Source organism: Gallus gallus, chromosome 6 (assembly GCF_016699485.2).
Source record: "Gallus gallus isolate bGalGal1 chromosome 6, bGalGal1.mat.broiler.GRCg7b, whole genome shotgun sequence".
NCBI classification, from domain to species: domain Eukaryota; kingdom Metazoa; phylum Chordata; class Aves; order Galliformes; family Phasianidae; genus Gallus; species Gallus gallus.
Genome location: NC_052537.1, coordinates 35,616,672 through 35,637,739, shown reverse-complemented (window position 1 = coordinate 35,637,739; position 21,068 = coordinate 35,616,672). Strand labels below are relative to the sequence as shown.

At 48.4% G+C, this 21,068-nt stretch overlaps 1 protein-coding gene across 21 annotated transcripts in view; it reads right to left on the bottom strand.

Annotated features, from left to right (window-relative positions):
- The window catches only part of JAKMIP3 (Janus kinase and microtubule interacting protein 3), a 58,344-nt gene that overhangs the window by 16,608 nt on the left and 20,668 nt on the right, over window positions 1-21,068 (bottom strand). For 10 of the 21 annotated variants that reach the window (XM_004942364.4, XM_015289014.3, XM_004942369.4 and 7 more), the window contains exons 2-10: window positions 14,598-14,779; window positions 11,693-12,190; window positions 6,810-7,025; window positions 5,083-5,202; window positions 4,171-4,317; window positions 3,298-3,429; window positions 2,727-2,762; window positions 1,422-1,481; window positions 1,019-1,147 (exon numbers count right to left, since the gene is read on the bottom strand). In XM_004942364.4, the coding sequence (XP_004942421.1) occupies window positions 1,019-1,147; window positions 1,422-1,481; window positions 2,727-2,762; window positions 3,298-3,429; window positions 4,171-4,317; window positions 5,083-5,202; window positions 6,810-7,025; window positions 11,693-12,190; window positions 14,598-14,720 (1,461 nt within the window). In that variant the 5' untranslated portion in view covers window positions 14,721-14,779. The remainder of the gene's footprint in view (window positions 1-1,018; window positions 1,148-1,421; window positions 1,482-2,726; window positions 2,763-3,297; window positions 3,430-4,170; window positions 4,318-5,082; window positions 5,203-6,809; window positions 7,026-11,692; window positions 12,191-14,597; window positions 14,780-21,068) is intronic. The other 11 variants (XM_004942372.4, XM_040702826.2, XM_025151890.3 and 8 more) reach the window with 4 other exon arrangements.

The window sequence follows — 21,068 nt, the reverse complement described above, 5'->3', positions numbered from 1 at the left end:
TTTGTGCCAGCTGCTCATTGTTTTTATTCTGCAGTGTGAGATAAAAAGTTAAAATAGAAAAAAAATGAGTGGGTAATTGCTTTCTCTACAAGTGCTGAAGTTACTACTATTGGAATGCAATAGCAGTAGAGAGAATTTCCCCCTCTTTGAGAAGATAAAAACTTCCATCTGAGTCACACACCATAGGGTTGACCCTATCTTACTTTACCAGGCAAAGCCATCACATTTAAGGGTGTAACCACAGCCTTCTTGCACCACCAATAGGTTTCCAGTCTGCAGACTGACCCACGCCTGACACCTCAATTATTAAAACAGGAATCTGGAGATAACAATTGCAGAAATGGTGACATCAGCAGGAAGGGCACCTTTCGGCTCCTTTCCCCTCCTTACCACATCCAGCACTGTGTGCTTCCGTGTCAGGCTGACCGCAGTATTTCACTCTACATGAGATGCAATGACACCGCGGGTGCATGCAGGAACTCAGAGCTGTCTGCACAGGGGAAGGTGGCAACAGAAGAGTGAAAAATAAATAGGCTCCAAAAAATAGATCCAGCCTCCTGCAGTGCAGCTCACACCTGGCAGCCACTCGTGTATCTTTTAGGATAGAAATATGAATGGTTTAGGTTCCCTTTCATAACCAAGAGGCCTGATTGCAACCTGTGAAACAGACGACGTGACAGAAGAGAAACTGCAGCTATCATAGCCTGCAATGGCCGCTGTCCCTGTTAGGAAGCTGTGCTTATTATAAGGCTCTCGTTAAGCCAAGGAGCAGCTATCAGGGCTGGCATACACCAGGGAGTGCATCTGTAGGGAAGCGGTGCGCAGTGCTGGAAACAATCCCCTCCTGTCATTACACACACCCAGAGCCCCAGAAAAGCCACATCCTCGGAGCACTGCAGGGAGCCAGCTCTTCCCCAGCACCGTGCTGGCTGCAGAACCAGGGCAGCACCATCATGCTGCTGACGGCTGCACTCGTGCCAAGCTCCGGATGGCAGAGGAGAACCGAGAATACGAATACCTCTTCCAGGTCATCATCAGGGGTGCACGGGGTCTGGTCCGTCCGATCCGTTTGATACGAGATAGAGGAACCATCAGACTCCAAGGAGCCTTCTTCATCATAGCCGAAAAACGTCTCCACCACCGGCTTCTGGCCAGAGAGAGGTGTCAGAGTGTCCCCACGCTCAGCCGCTGGGCCTGGCTTGGGCAGGGCTGTAGGGATCCTCCCCGTACCCCGCAGCCTGTGGGGTTTGTGTGCACACACCCTGGGGGACAACACCCCCAGCCCTGCCCCCAGGCTGTGCCATCCGGGCAGCCTGCCGTGTGTCCTGCACTCAGACCCCGCTCCTCCCCCGGCCCTCACAGCCGCTGTGCCCACCGTGCCCAGCACAAACCAACATTGTTTTTTTGCTTTTTGCTTTTACCTTAGGAATTCTTGTCATTTTTTTTCTTTGCTTCCTATACCTTAACAGCTTATCACGTTCCTGAAAGAGCCAGATACAGAGCTGTTAATGAAGTTAACCACAACAGTGTTCATAGTCACGAGGCAACCAAAGAGTGGTGATGGCAGTGCAGGACGGGTTTTAATTTTGTTCCAATGTCTTCTGAGTTTGCAGCAAACAGCTGTCAAATGCTTTTCATGGTCATGAAAACCCAAATAGCCAAACAAAAGCAGGACAGCACAGACACCGCTCTGCACCCTGCTCCATCCTGCAGCTCCATGCAGTGAGGTTCTGCCTTGGGACAAAAACAGAGCCCAGCCCTCTGGCTGCTCTGTGCCGTGCATGCATGTCATTGCCCAAACCACACAGAATTCTGAGGCTGTTTGCAATAAGCACATCAAAAAGCCAACAACATTAACAACAAGCCCAAGCCAAACCCGCCTGCGTTCCCCAAGGATGTGCAGCTCTCAGTGACTCTGATGAAGGGGCTGAGCCTGTACTGCTGCCAGCCAATTTTTCTCTTTGCTGGTAATTATGACTCTCTTCACAGAGTGCTATTAATTTTTTATTGTGCTGATTATTTTATTATTATTATTCTGGATGGCACATCCAGGCAAACTCCGGAGCTGAAGAGCCAGTGAATCCCTACAAGGATGCTCTCCCACCGCCCCACCTCAGCCCTTTGCTGGAGGGTGTGCTGATGCTGGGACACCAACAGTGTGCCCCTCCTGCATTATCCACAGTGACAGAGAAAATCAAACGCTTGTTTTTTGCTTGGCAACATAAGCTTTGCTGCACACTTAGCAATGGAAAGCAAAAAGGCACACCTTTGTGGTACACACTGGTGGCTAAACTTAATTAAATCTTCACCACCAGCAGCAAAGGGATGAGCTGTGCAGGGCCCAGCTGGGGAGCTGCTTTGGGTACGGTAAGGCAGGGCTGGGATGTCTGCCTGAAAACACCACTGTGATGTGGCAGAGCTGTCCCATAGATAGGCACCACGTGCTGTGCCGTTGGGACAAGCTGGCCCTGCTGCCTTTTGTGATGCCCCTGGCACAGGGGAAAGCTTTCCTCTCCCAGCAGAGCTCTGCTCCGCACTGGCACTGCACTGTTGTCCAAAGAACAACTGCTAATAGGGCCTTCAGTGGTAAAGGCACTGGGACAGACACCGAGTTACTTTGCTGTCCAAAGAGGAAAGTGACAATAAATGCTGTCCCTTGTGTGCTTTTCATGAACTGCAATTCAAAGTATGCAAAAAGACGAGGGTAAAGTTGGTGCCACACGTACCATGACACTCTTCACGTAGCCAGCAGTTTCCAGGGTCTAACAGAAAAAAGAATGAAATAACTTCAGGAAGAGTGTATAAAAAGAACAGCCCACAAGTAAAACAAACACTTTTCTTGAGGAATGGTCTGATCACAGTATGCGAAACACTTTCATCTGCTCTTCTCAAAGACTGAGCACAAGTTAACAAAGAAGAGAAAACCAAAGCACGGTGCTGCAGAATGTCCCCTGCTTATACAGCAGCTGCTCTCAGTCCTGGTGCTGCTCTGGCTGAAGGAGCCCGGGCAGTTTGCTTTGCTGGTGCAGGATTTGGCCACTGGTGTGTGCGCTGGGAGCACTGCAGTGGTTGTGCTGTGCAAGCACCACATGGGATGGAAGGATTCTGCCCAGATGCCGAACCACAGATAACCCCAATGCAGGTCAGTGACTGCTCATCTCACAGACACCAGCAGTGCTCCCATTGCTGCTGTGCCCGCTCAAAGACAGCACCCCAAACGCGCCCTCCCTTGGGCTTCCCTTCCTTCGTATGCGTCCTCAGATGGCCTCGTGTCAGTGTGGCACTGTTCCATCTTACCTTGGAGAGCTCATCAATGATGTTCTGCTGTTCGATGATTTGTAGTCTCAGGATATCCACTTCTCTTTCTTCCTGGCTGTGGTCGAGGTCATTTAAGGAGCTCGGTCTCCGCATTGCTCCTGCTCTTTGCCTCTGAAAGAAACCCATATGGCAAAGGAGGAAACGATCCAGAGGCTTTGCTGAAGAGCTGCATCCAGCCTTTCCCATTCCCACCTATTAATGCACTCATCTAGCAGCTGTGCTCGCAGCTGCCCCTCAGTTCTGTGGTTCTGCCCACATCCCAGGCTGTTCTGCTGCCAGAGGAGGCACTCAGGGGGCTGTGGCCACCAGCACTGCCTGCTGTGTTGTGCACTTGTGTCCACCTGCAGCGGCCCGGGCTGCTGTGCTCTGGGGTGATGAGGGGCTGAGGTTGGCCCCGTGGTGATGACATCTGTGAGTGTCACCTGTGGGTGTCACCACTGACAGTTGTTGCTCATGGCTACCAGCAGTGCTGGAGGTAATGCTGGAGGGGAAGGGAGAGCATGGCAGGTGTAGGCTCCCTTGGGGTGATGGGGTGTCTCTGGTACAAAAGCCAAAGCTGCAGCAAACTGCCTTGTGTTTGCATTGTAACAGCGCTCCGTGACTGAGCAGCTGTTTGATCAGCATCCACAGAGCTCACACAGTTCCTTTTCTTCAGATCTACCATTCTTTCGGGCCAAAACAAAGCATGTTATATAAAACAAAGTAAGCTGAAGCCACAAACCACTCAGAGCATCACAGCAAACAGCAGAAAGGAGAAGGGGTTCCCAACCACCTCCCACGCTGTAGTGCTGCTGCTGTGCTGCCCTGTGGGCATGGATGCCAGTTCTGGGCTGGGCTCACTCCCAGACTCACCATTGCTATGTTTTCCTGTGTTACAAACTTCAGTTTATTTTCCATGCGCCGCAAGGCGTGTGACAGCTCCTCGTTCTTCCTGCTGAGCCGTTTGTTTTTGTCCAGGATGGGCTTGTACTGACTTTCAGCTTCTCTGAGGCGCTTTAACTGAAAAATTAGGAGAGAATTGGCATCTCAGGAACAATTATGTTTTATCAAATAAATCAATCATTTTCTTTAGCTGCCATAGCAGCAGCATTTTCTCCTAATACATAGCAGAATATATCAGGAAACTCTTGGTATAGCCCGTTGGGAAGCAGATCGTTCCTCGCTTGTGAGGTGTGCAACAAATATACCATGTGGGGAATGTATTTATTGACAATAATTATCATCACAGAGTCACCGAATTACAGAATGGCCCGGGTTGGAAGGGACCTCAAGGATCATGGAGCTCCAACCTCTCTGCGGCAGGCAGGGCCACCAGCCTCTACATTTCATACCAGCCCAGGCTGCCCAGGGCCCCATCCCACCTGGCCTTGAACACCTCCAGGGATGGACGGGGCATCCACAGCCTCTCTGGGCAGCTGTTCCAGCACCTCACCACTCTCATAGTAAAGAACTTCCCCCTGACATCCAATCTAAATTTTCTCTCCTTCCACTTTGAATCATTTCCCCTTGTCCTGCTGTTATCCACCCTTTGAAAGAGTTGACTCCCCTCCTGTTTGGAGGCTCCATTTAGGTACTGACAGGCTGCAATGAGGTCACCCTGCACCTTCTCTTCCCCATGCTGAACAAGCCCAGCTCCCTCAGCCTATCTTCGCAGGGCATGTGATGATTCTTGCCAATTCCTTCTTTAAAAAGGCATTGTTTCATACACACGACTCGGTGCGATCAATGTGCTGTGCCACCCCAGAGCCCATCCCTGCTGCTCACCAGCTCGTTCCTCTCCTCCGACAGCAGCGCATTACGGTCCTCCAGCTTCCTGATGATGGCGCTCAGCTCGGCGATTTTCAGTTGGAAGCGCCGGGCATCCTTTTCATCCAACTGCTGTTCCTAAAACAAAGATCAACTGCAAATAACTGCTCCTAAGTGCACGGGGAACATCAGTGCTACTCAAAGCTCAGCCTCGTTCTTATCCCAAATCCAAATATTTCAGTACTATCGGATGGAAGAGTGTAAGGTACGCCTGAGTGGAACTGACTGCTGAGAGCTGCAAGATGGGACCGATGGAAAGGCAAGAGTGAAAATGGAACAAAGTATGCAAATGCAAAGTATGTATATGCAAATACAAGGTGACAAATGCTAAACTTGGAAATGTAAAAGAAAATATGAAAAAACAAGGCAGTGTTTCCGATGTATGCCACTGTTGAACTGAGTGTTTCAGACACGTCACCCACTGCGAGGACTTTGTTATAAGAAGATGGTATCAGAAGTACCGACATACAAATGGGGAAAATCCATGCAATTATACCATTGCATCAGCTCTCTTCCATAAAGCTGTGGCCCTTATTGGGTTCTGTAGGGTCACTCGTAAAGCAAATGGGGCAGCACTTTATCTGAGTGAAAATGCTTAAATCAATTGATAAATGAAGAGAAATACAGGTAGGTGTTCTCATTCAGAATCAGAGAAAAGTTACATCTATTTACAGGCGTGACGTGCTATTTTTTTCCTCCTCTGGTACTCATGCTGATGTTTGGCAGAAATTGAGCACAAATCAAAAGAAGCAAATTAGTGTTCTCAGTCCTGGTGGCACTTTCAGGAGGTCTATGATTCCTCATTCAACAGGTGCAGGAGAGGCTTGGGATAAAGAACAAAATAGATCGCTTTGCTCATGTGTGACTATTTACACTTCTACTGAGAAAATTAAGGCTGTTGCAAAAGAAATCTTGATGAGAATCAGCAATGGAGAAAACTGGCAAATGTGAGACATACAAGGTTAGTTAACCGAAGCTTTCTGCTACTAGCAAATCAAGGCAAAAGCAGAAAGGTGCTATTGTCACAATAATAAAAAAAAATAGTGAAAAGATGACTAAGATTTAATGTTTTGGACATTGTGTTGTAGAAAAGAGATAGGAAATAAGAGGTTAAGAGGTTTTTAATTGACTTTCCAGCCCACTGAAAGCAATTGCAGCACGAGGATGAAGGAGCAGGGAGTGCGGCACCGCGGGGCTGCCCAGTGCTTGTGCAGCGCTCACCTTCACCCGCCTCCCTCTGTAAGGCAGCCTTGCACATCTGCTTGCACAGTACATTGTCAGCAGTTCCAACAGCGAGCACACATACTTTACTTGGTTAGAAAAGCATTTGCATCATTTGTTGGCAAGAATTGTGTCAAACGGTCAGATTAAGGCAGGTGGTAGAAGAATGGTATGGTAAGGAAAGGAAAGAAGAGAGAGAGGAAAATTTTCACCCTGGCATCAAAAACAAACAAAGGAAACCAGAAAACAAAACGGCAAACAAGCAAAAGCTCTCCCATAGTTTGGTTCAATTTGAAATGCTAAACATTCAGCTAATGAACGAGAGATTAATGCCTCTCCGTTTCCCCGGGGTTACTATGGGAAAGCTGTTGCTCACAGTGCACTCATCAAGATTCTGTCATTTGGTGTCATTTGGTCATTCTGCTCGTTCGTTTGTTTAGGTGAAACCACGTGAAAGTGCTTACGGGGCTTCCCGAATGATCTGAAGCGTCTCCTGCACCACTTGCATAAGGAAGTTCCCGCTTGGGGCTGCCCAGGTGCCGGTCAGACTCTTTGATCTGGGACAGTTGTTCATCTAAAGCCTCCTTTTGGAGCTGCAGTCTCTGGGCATGCCCGGCTTGAACCCCTAACTCTCTTTCCAGCACGTAGACTGCTCTGTCTTTAAACTTAATCTCCTCCATCTATAAGGAGAACAGAACACAATCACACACACATGCAGCAGCTCGGCCGTCCGTAGCACCCTACAGCCCAACCATTGCCATCGAGCCAACCCCTGGACATGAAGATAAACCCTCCTCTTGCAAACACAACAGCAAGGAATAATGGACAGCAAACAAACCCAGCATTGCTTCAGTAACTCATGAGCACCGTGCGTGCACGTGTGGCCAACTGACAGCTCCTGGAGACCATCCCAACTTTTCGGAGGTTTTTCATTAAAGCAATTAGGAGACAACCCGCAGTCTCAGTACCACTTCAGAACAACCCCTCATCACTTCAGTGAACAACAAAAGTAAAAGGAATTAAAAAAAAAAGAAAAAAAAAGGATTCATAATTACCTTTAAGGGAAAGAAGTTAAAAATTGATCATTTTCAATGCTCAAAAGGATCTTTCTTTCCAACAGTTTCCCATGTGAGTGATTTCCTTAATGATCTCCACAGCAGGGCAGCCCTGGGGCTCCTCGGGGCAGTGCAGGCAGGACGGGGCCATGGCTGCCCAAGGACAGGTGGTTGTGCACTGCCTGGGGCATTTGCCTGCCTGCAGATGCGTGCAGTGCTGCAGCACGACCTCAGGCTCTTCGCAGCTGCATTGTGCTCATGCACATAACGCGTGAATGTGAAGCATTAATTACATGCACACACCTCTGGGTGGCCAGATGTGCTTACAGGGAGTGGATGTGGGAAGTGAGAGACTGCTAAAGCACATCCCCTAAAGCGTCTGTTGGCTTCTCCAGGCACAACACGTGCATCCTGGACGTGCAAGGTTTGAAGCAGTTCTGCACCTCGACACATTCAGTTTCAAGGGACAGTTTTAAAATGTGGCCTGCTCAAACAAGAACGTTTTGCCGTGTGAGGACTGGATTTGATACATGGATTGGATACTGGATGTGATATCGCTTTGTGATCGTTTTGTCTGTAACCTGGAAAACAATGTGAAGACCTGGAAAAGAATGGCACAGCATATGGACAGACCTCTCCAAGGAAGTTGTCCCTCAATCCCTCAGAAGCCACCCCCAGGAACAAGTGCAGCTCCTCTTTGTAAAATGGTGCAAACAGGAGCCATTCAGCTGCATTTTAGTACGGGTGCTATCAGGAATTCCCATTAAGGCAATGATCAGCTAACTGTGACTCAGATATGTCTATAGAGGTCCTTCTGCTAAATGTCTAAATAGTTAGAATCATGGAATCATAGGCTGGTTTGGGTTGGAAGGGGCCCTAAAGATCATGTAGTTCCAGCCCCGTGCTGTATGCAGGGACACCTCCCTCTAGACCAGGCTGCTCACAGCCCCATCAGCCTGGCCTTCTGGGGGGACATCCACAGCCTCACTGGGCAAAGAGATCGATAGAGATCAATATGGACCCATAAAGGAAAAGATAATGCACCATCAAATGATTATTTGCTTAAAACAGGCAGAATGTTGGTGGTTATCTCTATTTTTGTAAAAACAAAGTCATGGTACCACACAAACAGCACTTTAAAAGGAATAAAGAAACAGCAGAAAATGCAGAGGATTTGTAACAGTGTTTCAGCAGCGGTTTATCTTCCAGAAAAAGACTATAAGAGCATGTGGTGAACAGCTGAGGAAGGTCACGTTGTGGTCACATTTCCTTTCTTAGGATGAAGTTCACATTCATGAAACACATAAAAGAATTCGATGCTGCCATTTCACTATTGAAGTGAAATGGTGTGGAAGCAGTACCAAAGGAAGGAAGCATTTCACTACAGTTATTATCCAGCACACTTCTTCCTTGCATTACAGACTTTAAAAGGAGGATAAGATGAGCTCCCGGCAGCAGTGCCAGCCATGAGCACAGCTGATAGCAGTTATGCAAAGCTAATTACTTGCAAAGTACAGTGTGTTCTTTCCTTGTGCTCTCCAGTGCAGTTCCTAGCATGGTTTCACATTTAGCTGGTCTTAAACCTTGTGGCTCTTTTAAAATGTATTGTTTCCACAATGATTTTAAAACCTACATGTAGGTTTCCCTGCTTGGGAAATTTCTACCCGTGATGTTCTTGGGGCGTTGCAAATTCTGCAGACCCCAGCGGGAGCACAGCTGCACACTGCACAGACCTGCATTTGAGGCATGCTGAAAGAAAGGCAGCCCTCCATGGGCAGCAGCTGAGATGTCAGTGAGAGCAGCCCTTTGCAGCAGAGCCATTCCCCAACAACCTCCCTGCCCGCATTGTGTCCCAGGCAGCAGCTAGGGGGTGCAAGGGGACAGCCAGCAGGTAGGGAATGCGGAGGGACAACACTGGCCAGAGAAAGATTCTGTCTGCAGACTGACTGAACTCCAGCTGCACCTCACCAAGCCAAATGTATGTGACATGCGCAGGGAATGCAGCATGTCCAGCAATGCCCCTGATCTCACATGGACACTGAACAGGTTGCCCAAGGAGGCTGTGGATGCCCCATCCCTGCAGGCATTCAGGGCCAGGCTGGATGCGGCTCTGGGCAGCCTGGGCTGCTGGTTGGTGGCCCTGCACATAGCAGGGAGTTGGAACTGCATGAGCATTGTGGTCCTTTGCAACCCAGGCCATTCTATGCTTCTATGGATGGTGATGGGCTGGGTCAGATCCAGCCCTGTAAAGCACCTGTATTCCTGAGTGGGGTGGCATCAGATGGAGGCCATATGGATGCATCTAAATTAATATGTCTGCCATTGTACATTGTTTTGAAATGTACAAATTCAAATTTGAAGAGAAGTTTACTAAAACCAGAAATTCTCCGGAAGGGACATTGCCATACGGACTTGTTACTGTCTGCAATATGAATCCTGTCTTTTACATTAACATCTCGGAAGCATCTGAGCCAGGAGAACTGGCTTTCAGTAACAGTTTGAGGGTTTTGAGAAGTGCTTCCCTTTCATAAAGAACTGAGTTTTCCATGGAGAACCACATCAGCTTGGAACATCACGGCCCTCCCCTGCAAGGTGCCAGTGGCTCCATTGAAACCAATTGCGGCCAAGTCAACGGAACAGAGAGTGCTTAATGTCGTTCAGGAAGCACTTAGGGCCTGGTAAAACGATGGCATCGTGTAATTTAATTAGTACCGTCAGATAATCTGATTCATTGAAGCAGGAATAAAAAAAGTTTGATTTTCAAAGGCAATTTAGAAAACATGGCATTCAATCACTCTATTCCTTATAACTAAGAACATACTTATTTTATAACTCCTACATTAGAGGCCATTAGCATGGATTTTATTGTAATGCCTTAAGTTTATTTAGGATGTACATTAGCCATCCTTTCACTGTGATGTATTAAATCAATGCATCCAGCCGTGTATGTTTAGAGAAGAATTACTTACACTGCAGGATATTTGAAGAGCATTGACAGATCAGTTGGTTATAAATTATTTTAACATCCTCTTCTTAAAAAGAAAATAATATATGAGGGGAAGAAGCAATGTGAATGTGAAGGGTGGGTGGCTGAGTACAGGGCGAGCAGTGCTGCAGGGCGTTCAATGGAGAGACCACAGTGCCTTGCCTTCACATGGGGCCGTTGTTTTGCTGGTGCCCGTTTAGTTGGCTTTGATTTAGCTTTCTTAATAGTCAAGTGAGAATGGGTTAGAAGAGGCATTTATGAGTTTATCCTGAGACACTGCATGCCTTTAAAAACATGGCAAACCCCAACAGATGGTAGCATCAAATAAATACTGAAAGAAAACCCAAAATACACATCATGGGAGTATGGGCGTTAAATTTGTTCCCGCGTTCTTGGGAATGGTAGCAAGGTTAAGAGAGACAGTCCTGCAGATCAGAGGCTGTGGGGGAATGGCACGGCAAGTGGCCAGCTGCCAGGAACTGTTCCAAACTCCAGAAAGTGGAGGTGGCTACCAGGTTTGCTTGCAAAGACTTCCCTTCCATGGGGAATTGTCCTGTTGTTCTTTCAAGCGACACATTCTAACACCCCCAACTAGCTCCAAAGTCCATTGGATTTATATTCTGAAGCTGCTGGTGTGTAGCCTTTGAGATCCAAACTGTTGTAGCTGAGACTCAAATGGTTTGATGAGATGATTGATGCACACGGATGCAGCAAGGCTCAGATAGAGCCACAGAGAGGGACTGTCACTGTCTGTCCTGGGGGAAAGCCACTGAGGGGGGACACAGAAGGGAAAACTCCTCCTGAACACCTGCAGAGTGGTGGGGTCATCACCTCCAGGCTGTAGGGCTCAGGACTGTGGGATGCAGAGAAAACAGCATTTTGGAATTGCATACAGCTGGTTGTGGAAAGGGAAGGGGAGGGGTGGAAGTTGGTCAGAGAGGAGCAAAGGGTGGGGAAAGAGAGGGGGGAAAGGGATGAAAGACTGCTGTAGTCCAAAAGCATGACTGTTTTTTGAGGTTCCCCTAGCACAGCTGGCAGCCAAAGGCCCGTTCCTCACATCTGAAACGTGACTTGTACCAATAAGCACTGGCAGAGGTAAAAAGAAGCTCCATACAAGAACATCCCATAGCAGGTTTAAAACAAGACATTTTGACATCAATATTAGCAGTCAGAAAACGGATCTGGAATAAGCTGCAGAGGTTTGGTGGCCTATCCTCACGCATTTAATGCAGCCCAGCGCTTCCATGGAATTGCTACCAGTAACAGAAGCATGAGTAAGAACACAGATACAGAGGGCAACACATACCAGCCTGCGAATTTCTCTCTCGCACTCCCTCTTAATTCTGGTGATTTCCTCTTGGTGCAGGTGATACACGCTCCTTATCTCCGCGGCTTTGATTTTGTCCGCCTGGATGACCATCGTCAGAGCCTCCTCCACCTGTTTCTTTGCCCCCTTAAGTTCCGAAATTTCCTGCTGCATTTTTATTTTCTCCACCTCAAAGCCCCTTTTGGCCTCCTCCTTGGCCTCTGTGAGCAGCACGGTTTTCACCTTGTCGGGAGCCCCGTCGCGCACAGCAGTCAGCAGGGCCTGGAGTCTCTGGATTTCGTTATCTTTGATTTTTATTACTCTGAGCAGTTCGGCCTCGTGCTGTCTCAGGAGAGCTTCCCGAACAGCTTGGAGCTCCTTCATTTTCTCCTCGTGAAGTTTGACTTTGAGCTCTGTGACCACCACTGTACTCTTGTGCTGCTCGTGCTCTTTGATTTGCTTCACCTCCTGATTCTTCTCCCTCTCCAACTTGCTGACCTGCAGGGAAACCAAACAAGAGCAGCACTTTTACGAACAAAATGATTTCCAGAAATCCCGAGGCAATCTAGGACAGACGTGGATCAAATTAATGCATCAGACCCTACTGCTGTGTGTCTGTGCCTGGCAGACAAAGCCAGCCTGGTGAGTTGGTGCTACTGATGCCGAAGTACAAATGTGCTTCATCTCAGGTGCTTTATGAACCGTTTTCAGAAGAGCTTTTGGGTACCAATGGCACTGCCTCGGCTGCTCTGGCATCACACCCATCCCTCAGCAGACCTCACCTCTCCCCCTGCTTTTGTGCTGTACACTTCAAAAAGAGAAATTTCCTCTCTTGAGACATTTCATTTGAACAAAGTGCACAGTACAAAACCCTGTGCAACAGCATTTCCTCGGGAAAAGGCCTTTAGGATTTGTGGGAAAGGCTCTTCATGCTGCACAGCCACAGTGCTGCTGGACTCTGGGTTTGGGGCTCTGATGGGGCCCTTGGGAGCACAGCTGCCCCGCAGTGCAGCCAGGGGTCTCAGGGCTGTATGTGGTTCCAGGCACACCAGAAACACCTCTGTCACAGCCCTAATGGGATCCGTCCCCTCCCCCAGAAGCACCAATGTTCCCCTTGTAGCTAACAGAGCCAATGTAGCTCCACATAATCAAAACTGGCGGTGGCGATGGATCAAACCCTTCAAATACAACTGGTCCTCTGTGTGCTGTGGCTATGAGCCACTGCACTTCAATGAGGCACAAAGTTAAAGGTCCTTTCCTTTAATTCTGACCGTTGTAGCAGTGAATATAGCTGTGTACATGGAGGGTTACACTTGCACACGCATCAGGAGAGCTGGTATTGCTGGCAGCAGCCGCCAGTGGTGCTCTGGGGTACCAGTGTGCCTCGTGTCATAAGGGAAAATATCCACCTCAGTGGCAGCAGGTGTGGCACAGTGGCAGGCAGTGCACTGTGGTGTATTCCCAGCGTGCATCTGCTGCAGCATTTGTGGTGCTTGCATAAGTGACCATCTCCTTTGAGCGGGTTTGCTCAGGGGAAGGGAGTGCGATTGCATTTGCTCTTTTCTGCTCCGAGTTGTTTATCATCAGATCAGTCTGTGCATATATTTAAATGCCAGGATTAGGAAGCGAATATTCAGTACATTATAATTACTTACCGGGAAAAAAAGGTCAGGCCAATTCTTTTTAGTGAAGCTGACTTTGTCTTCCTATGGTGACACAATAAGGTTTCCCTGCTAAGAATATGCCTGGGTCTGTCTCCCAAATGAGAGCACTCTACAGAACCAGACACTGCAGCTGCAAAGGAAGAGCTGCGACATTACAGAGAACTGGGAGAAAGTAATTTGTGAATAGAGGGAAAGGAATCCTGACAGCTCTGTAGAAAAGACTTTTCTTTGTCAAGAAGTCAGCCTAAGTGGTAATATCTGTATATTTTAATAATCCCTTGCAGTCTCAGAGGCTTTAATTTGCCTGATTTAGTGCCCTGGAAGCATCAGCTAACATGTAAGTGTAATAAATTTCTGCTCAGAAACTAGACTAACATGTCTGTGATACAAGCTATGAACAGGATTATGTTTAATACACATCTAAGAATTAGCCAGCACCTTCCAGAGAAGTCTGGGCCCTTTACTTTCTGTGCGGGTCTCTGCAGAAGCCCTCCTGCCACATCCCCTGGGGCTGCTCAGGCGCAGACCTGAATGGAGCTGTCTGCACATGCAGTGAGGTACAGAAAGCCTGTTGGCAGCTGCTGTGGAGCCCCGAATGGCAGCATTTTATCAGATGCTTTTTCAGTGATTAATTATGCATTGCAAATAACCAAATGTACCCAACCACAGAGGGGTCAAATGAGATTTCAATTTAAAACTGTAGCAGGAACTCAATAGAAGCTATGATGGGAACCCTTGTATTAAAAAGGGATGGCAGTGGGAAGGAAAGCAGTGTCCTTGGTCTTAAAGCTGCAAACTCTGCTTCACCGCAAAATTATTGGTTGCTGTTCTATTAAAATGTATGTGTGTGTGTGTTGGCTTTGCAAACTTCCTTAAAAACTAGAATCATAGTCTACAATGTCAAATTATGCTGCAGATTAATGGAGCACATAATTCTGTGCACGCAGGGCAATGCGTGTCTCTCCTGGGGCTGTTTCCTGGCGGATCACCAGGCCAGCACTGCAGGGCTGTATCTCTGCCGTGGGGCCGTGGCTCTGGTTTGGAAGCAGGGTGCCTTGTGCTGTAGCATGGGGGGAACCACTTCAGAGCACGATGGGAAGGGGCTGCCTCGCTTCACACAGTGGGTCAATCCCTGCTGCTGCAGCCGTGTGTTTCCCAAGGCATGTACGAGCTGGCTGTGCGCGGGGCAGCAGGCGGAGGGCTGCGAGGGGTGGAAGGAGCAGAGAGGGAAGGATGCACACCTTACTCTTCTCCTGCTGGAGCTCGATCTGGATGTCGGTGAGCTTGGCCCGCAGCTCCTCATTGGCGGCCTGCAGGGCAGCCAAGGCGTCAGGCCTGGCACGGCTGCTGCCCCTCCTCGACATGGTGCGGCCCCGCGTCCCCCTGCGGTGCTGCTCCTCCGCCGCTACATCTTCTCACCCACCTGCAGGAGGGAAGCACACGTGTGAGGGCAGGGCTGGGCTGGGCATCACTGCTGGGTGTTGGCGTCCTCTGTGGGTGTTGCAGGGCTCTTTCTTGGGCTGCTTGTATGTGCCCATGGCCAGCACTGTGCTGCCTCCCTGTGACCGCCCTCCAATCACGTTTATGGTCAATAAACATCTCTGATACAAATGGGTTTGCCGCCACGTGACATCAAAGGACGGGCTGTGTGTCAGCATCTTGCTCAGTACTGCCCAAGCGGGGCTTCAAAGGCACAAAAACCCATTCACGCCACGAGCTGCTGAGGCCTTTTTCACTCCTCCGCCCATCTCACTTTGCAGGGAGGAGCACAGCAGCTGGGATTTGGGAACATGAGGCACACACCAGGCAGCTCAGGTGGCTCTGCCCATGGTGTGAGGGCTGGCTGGAGCTCAGCGGGCACTGCTGGGCACACAGCTGTCCTGAGCACAACATTTACATCACTGAGTGCGATTCAAACATTCCTCATCGTTCATCTCATCATTCATCTGCACTTTGCATTCACACAGCACAGAGGATGTGGACGTGTGCTGTTGGACTCAGTGACCCCGGAGGTCGTTCCCAGCCTTACCAATGCTATGACCTGCAGAGGGCCGTCCAGCTCCGGCCTCATGGCACCCTCACGGCTCTGGCTGGGAAATCTGCTTCCAGTACGGGCAGAAAAATATCTCACATAAAAAAAGTTTTGTTTCCTCCAAATAACTTTAAGAAATCAACAGTAAAAATAATAAAAGAGGTACAAATAGCAAGAAGACAGAGGAACAAGCAGGGGCTGCCCAAAGCACCAGAAGTTCTCTGTGCCAGAGCAAGTTTTGTTGTTTGGGAGCAAAGAGCAGAATGGATGGAGCTTCAGAACACAACTGCAGGTTAAATAACAACGATAAATCCAATGAAAAACGCTTCACTGGAAAAGTGACTTGCTTGGCTTAGGTAAAGCCAAACTGCAGACAGATCACACGCATTCATCAGTTCCAAAACCCATTGGGATGCATTTTTAACCTTCACCACACTTCTGGTTTGAAGTTACACTTTGTTTCCAAATTTTGGTTAATTCATACAATAAAACATACACAAAGAGCTCTCATTTTGGAGGAGTATTCCCAGGCTCCTTAATACCAACCTCATTAGTGCAGATAGAAATGTTTTTGGATGATGACTTTCAGAGCACTGAGATATTCATCTTGATTAATAATCAAAACCACAATAGAGCAGCACCAGTCCTGTCCAAGTGCTAGGAAGGAGGCTTAGCATTACAGACAGCTGCAATAACAGAATAATAAATAATAAAAATAACATAATCATGAAAGAAATCCATTTACATTCTAAGAGCAAACACCTGCATCCATTAGGAGAAAAGAGCAGACGGGGACAGCCACCTGTGGTGCTATTTAACCGAGATGAGAAGCGAGGACAGGGCTGAGGGCAGCTGGGGAAACAAGTGGACAGAGCTGCTGGGTGATGGGGAGCCCGGATATGGAGGGGAGCAGGGAAAGAGTGACCAAAGCAGGGCAGTGCGGGCAGCCTTAGCTCTGCTCTTTGCTGCGGTGGTGTTCGACTGCAGCCTTCACATTTGCACAGAAAAAAGAACCTGTTTTCAGCCATCTGAACAAATTAAAATGAAAAAGATTTTGGATACACCCTACACAATCTCTAAAGGGATTGTGTAGATATCCTCAGTGTTTGAAATTCCTGCTGCTTTGTGTAAGAAGATGCAATATGTCAGTGACTGCTCCAAAGCAGAGGTCTCTTCTAGCAGAAAATGGGGCAGCCCATAGCCCATGGCACTGCATTCCACCTTCTGAGATGAATGAAGCATTTGTGTGTATGACAATGGTTTTCTTGAACAATATGTGGAAGTGATGGCTGTGGTCAGTGCAGTCTGGTTGCTCCACAACCCGGGGAAATGAGAAGCAGCGTAATCCAATTTTGACTGCTTATATGTGAATGTCAGAGAAATAACAGTTTTAATGACGCAGTGATTTGTCAGAATAACTTAAATCAGAACCGCTGCATTTGAAGGGCAGAAGCTGCAAGAACGTTTGTTTGTTTACAGAGAGCAAACGGAAGAAACTGGAACAAGAAAGCAAAGGGCAAAACTGTGAATAGAAGCACGCTAGAAGGAGCACGAGCCCAGCAGCTGCTCTGGGGATGGCACACGGTCACAGCACAGAGCTGCCGACACCCCCAGGGTGACAACGTGAGCTCCTTAGCCCGGCATTCTCCTCTGTCCCGTAGGAGCCTGGAAAGCTGGGTGCTGCCCTGAGCCTGCTGTGGCCACTTCTGGCCCAGATGGGGCTGCCCGCATCTGGTATCTATTCCCTCAAAATCAGAGCTGTCCTGGAGCTCTGACAGCTCAGCTGTGGTCACACAACACGTCCCATAACACATGGGAGGTGACAGTGAATGGGGCACAGAATCCACGCTCAGATCCCACAGACTCCCATCAGATCAGTGTGGGCATGGAGCTGCCACCTGAAGCTTCCAATCTGGAACGCTAAGGATTTAATGAGATTTCCCAGAGAAACATCAGCTGCCTCACCACTACTTAGAGTAATAAGACTGATTCTGAAACACCACTCAGAAATTAGCTGATGACTCTTTTTCTCTTCTAATTAAATCTTTAAGGCTGAAAAAAGGATATAATGATTAATCTTGAACGTAGCCAAGGAAAACATCAGAGGATTAAGGGATGCAGATAATAGGAATTTGATCAGCCTTGGTAACGATCTGTCTGCACAGGGTACTGCTGGCACTGAGCTGCAGCCCGATAGAGAAGCCACTCTGCATGCCACATTCCAAGCCCTAAAACTCATGAGGGAGGCAGGGAAGGTTTCTCAGAGGAAAGTACACAAAAAGAATTGTGCACCTCCCTCTTCCCGGAGGAAACATGGGTACACGAGGCGTAGATCTGTGCAGTGCCAAGGCAGGATGTATTGCTGGGTACAACAGAGTGCAGACCCCCTGGTCCTGGCCCAGGCTGGCAGGGATGCCCTGCACATCACTCCTGACATGGGAGAGGTGGACCCTGGTGCAGACAGAGAAGGAGGTGCTCCCTGCCCCTTACAGACCTGAGTCTGTGTCCTTCCCTGAGAAGGAGGAGAGAGGGAAGGAAAACCAGCCTGGGGCTGAGGACTGGGCATGTCAGCGTTACTAAATGCTCCCTCGTGTGGTTTCACTTCAGTTTTGCCTCATTCTATTCAAATGGATGACTGGATAGTGAATGATAGATTTTAGATAACCTACATTCATGAAACTCTACTGGTTTCAGAGACACCCATTTCAAAGACAAGAAGTGCTCAGCCCCCCGAGCTTCTACATACAAAAAAATTAAAATGCAGTATGAGCAATATATGTGATTACTGACCAGATATATTCACCTCTGTCAAACTAAGGGGCATAAGCTGAGCTGCCGTTCACCTGCAAGGACACGGATTCAGAGAGCAAAGCAGCAAAAACCCTGCTGGAATTTACAGCAGAGACTTTGTGTGAGACAGAGCAGAAGCGCCACAAACGTGTTACAGAAACCCATCCACTTAGTGCTGCTTTTCCATGAAGGCAGCAGCAGGGAGAGCAAACAAAGACACACAGGCACCAAACATGGAACTGCCCACTCGTGGGCTTCTCAGATTGATATATACAGTGCAATGGATTAAAGGGAAAGCCCCAAAGCAGTGTTACTATGGTTGAGACCTGGTGCTACACACAGCGGACCCCTCCAGTATTCGCAGTCCTAGCGGTCAGAAAGGGATTGACACAGCTCAGAACGGGACCACTCGGGAAAAGCGGGGCTGCTTTTCCTGGGGATAGAATGGGAAAGTGGACTGGACACAGTAAGGCAGCTTTCGAGTGACAGCCCTGAGCTTCTCTGCCCGCCGGGGAACAAGCAGCATTGTTGCCAAGTATGAAAGTAGTTATTTGTATTTCAAAGAGTCGTGGTCTTGTAACACTGAGACAGCGGTGCCTGCTGGTGCGTGCCTGCGTGCACAGCGGCCATCTGCGGGCTGCTGGGACAGTGCCAGGCGTGGGGGAATATTTGTCCCAAACACTGGGAGAAAAAGAACCCATAAAAATATTTCCAAGGTAACAGCATCATCCTGACAATGATATCATCACTGAATCACAGAATGGCCTGGGTTGCAAAGGACCACAGTGCTCATCCAGTTCCAACCCCCTGCTACGTGCAGGGTCGCCAACCAGCAGCCCAGGCTGCCCAGAGCCACATCCAGCCTGGCCTTGAATGCCTGCAGGGATGGGGCATCCACAGCCTCCTTGGGCAACCTGTTCAGTGCATCACCACCCTCTGGGGGAAAAACTTCCTCCCCACATCCAACCTAAACCTCCCCTGTCTCAGTTTAAAACCAGCAAAGGGAGAGTTTGTCTTGCTGCAGAAGGAATGCAAAGCAGCCATTCCCTGCTGGCTCTGCTCTGCTCTGACAGCTAGCATGTGAGCGGTGCTCCAAGGGGCAGAGCTGGGGTGTGCACAGCTGGGACAGCAGCCAGCATGGCAGGACAGGTCCTTGTGGTCCTGGGAATGAATGGGCAGAAAGCACTTCCTGTGACAGAGGCAGTCACCTGGGCAGATTTCCTTTTTTTTCCAGCAAGTTCTGTAGCAGGGCATCTGTAAGACGTGTCAGTAGTGAGGCCTTCATATTTTTGATGCTGGGAGAATATAGTATGCGTACGATTCCTGGTATGTTTGATATTGAAAATAGCATTAATAATGCATCACACGCTGCCTCCAGCTGGGCTCATCATTCTTTTGCCTCCTGACTTGCAGTCCAGACATCGAGGCTAATTGGAAAATATGTTTTCTAGATAACTGTTTCTGAAATCAAGGTTTCACCACAACTTAAAATAAATGAGTAAATTGCAACCCAGAGTATCACAGAATCACAGAATGGCCCAGATTGGCCTCCCAGCTTGGAGCAGCCCACACACCTGACAGAGGATGCCATCTATCAGCCTGCACAGCCCAGCACTGTAACCCAGGCTCTCATTTCCTGGACTCTGAAACAGAAACCTTCAAAGACGTTACCATGAATTTTTCCTAATTTTCATTAAATTTTAGCCCTGATGAATCTGATAAATTCAGCACAGTTTTGCCACCCAAAACCTATATTTTCAGTGGATAAATGTTTGTCACAACCAGTCTGTGACTTAGCTGCAACACGAGGAGAAGAAAAGCTGTTGGAAATGCCATGGTAAAGCACAGCGAGCAGGCAGTGAGCCTTTAGAGCCCTGAGATCAAGAGTTGCCAGGACACCAATTGTCACGCACATAGAGTTACGTTGGGTATTTAGCCCATTTATGCTATGAGGATCTTTGTCCTTATGCTGCTGATGTAATTACTAGACTGAGTTGAGCTTGATTTTAAATATGTACGCATATTTATACATGTATGTTTAACAGGACCAAATGCAGATAACCCGAACTTCCAAAGGAGCATATCTGCCTTAATCACGCTTCTGCTGAGAAAATTTCAGGTTTAAAATAAAATCTCACATGAATTTGGTAGAAGGCAGCAGAGCAGGGAGAAGCCTTGCAGGCAGGACATGAGCCTGGGGTGCAGCAGCCTTGTGCTCAGCGCCCTCCTTCCAGTCAAGTGCCACGTGAGTGGGAAGCTGCATCGTGTCTTGGAGATTTCAGCTCTAAGAAGAGCTGGTGCTCTCTAATGTATGCCAGCAAACCCCTGGTGGTCCACCATATCTATCAACAGGAGGCTGTTCTGGAGTACATCTCAGTTTCCATCATGAAAAACAAGCAAACAAATGTCTGGACTGTATGTTTGAAGAAACAGCATCCAGCACAAAAGGGAACACAACCACCAAACCCCTCAGCAGTGAGCTCCTGCAGCTGGAAGTCCGTCGCAGGTGTTGCTGAGGATTAGATCAGTGCCAGCTACAGCTTTAACAGACACATGGCAAATCCTGACCAAGCACAGTTTGCCCTCAAAAATTAATCCCTCAGCCATCGTTAGCTTTGACTCACTGATGGGTGGGCCCAGGTTACAAAATCCACAGCAAAATCCCGACCCCTGTTAGCTACACACACGTAGCTTACATACATGCACACATACTCTGTGTGTAATTGCCTGTCTGCCTGACATCCATACTGACCTTTCATCCTAAATGTCACAGCTATTTGGGGGGTTTCTTTTCAGGTGTTTGTGTTTTTTAAATGCAAAACATAACTGGGTGTCACATCTGTGAGTAGCAAATGGTGTACAGTAAATACAGCAGGCATTCATAGAACGT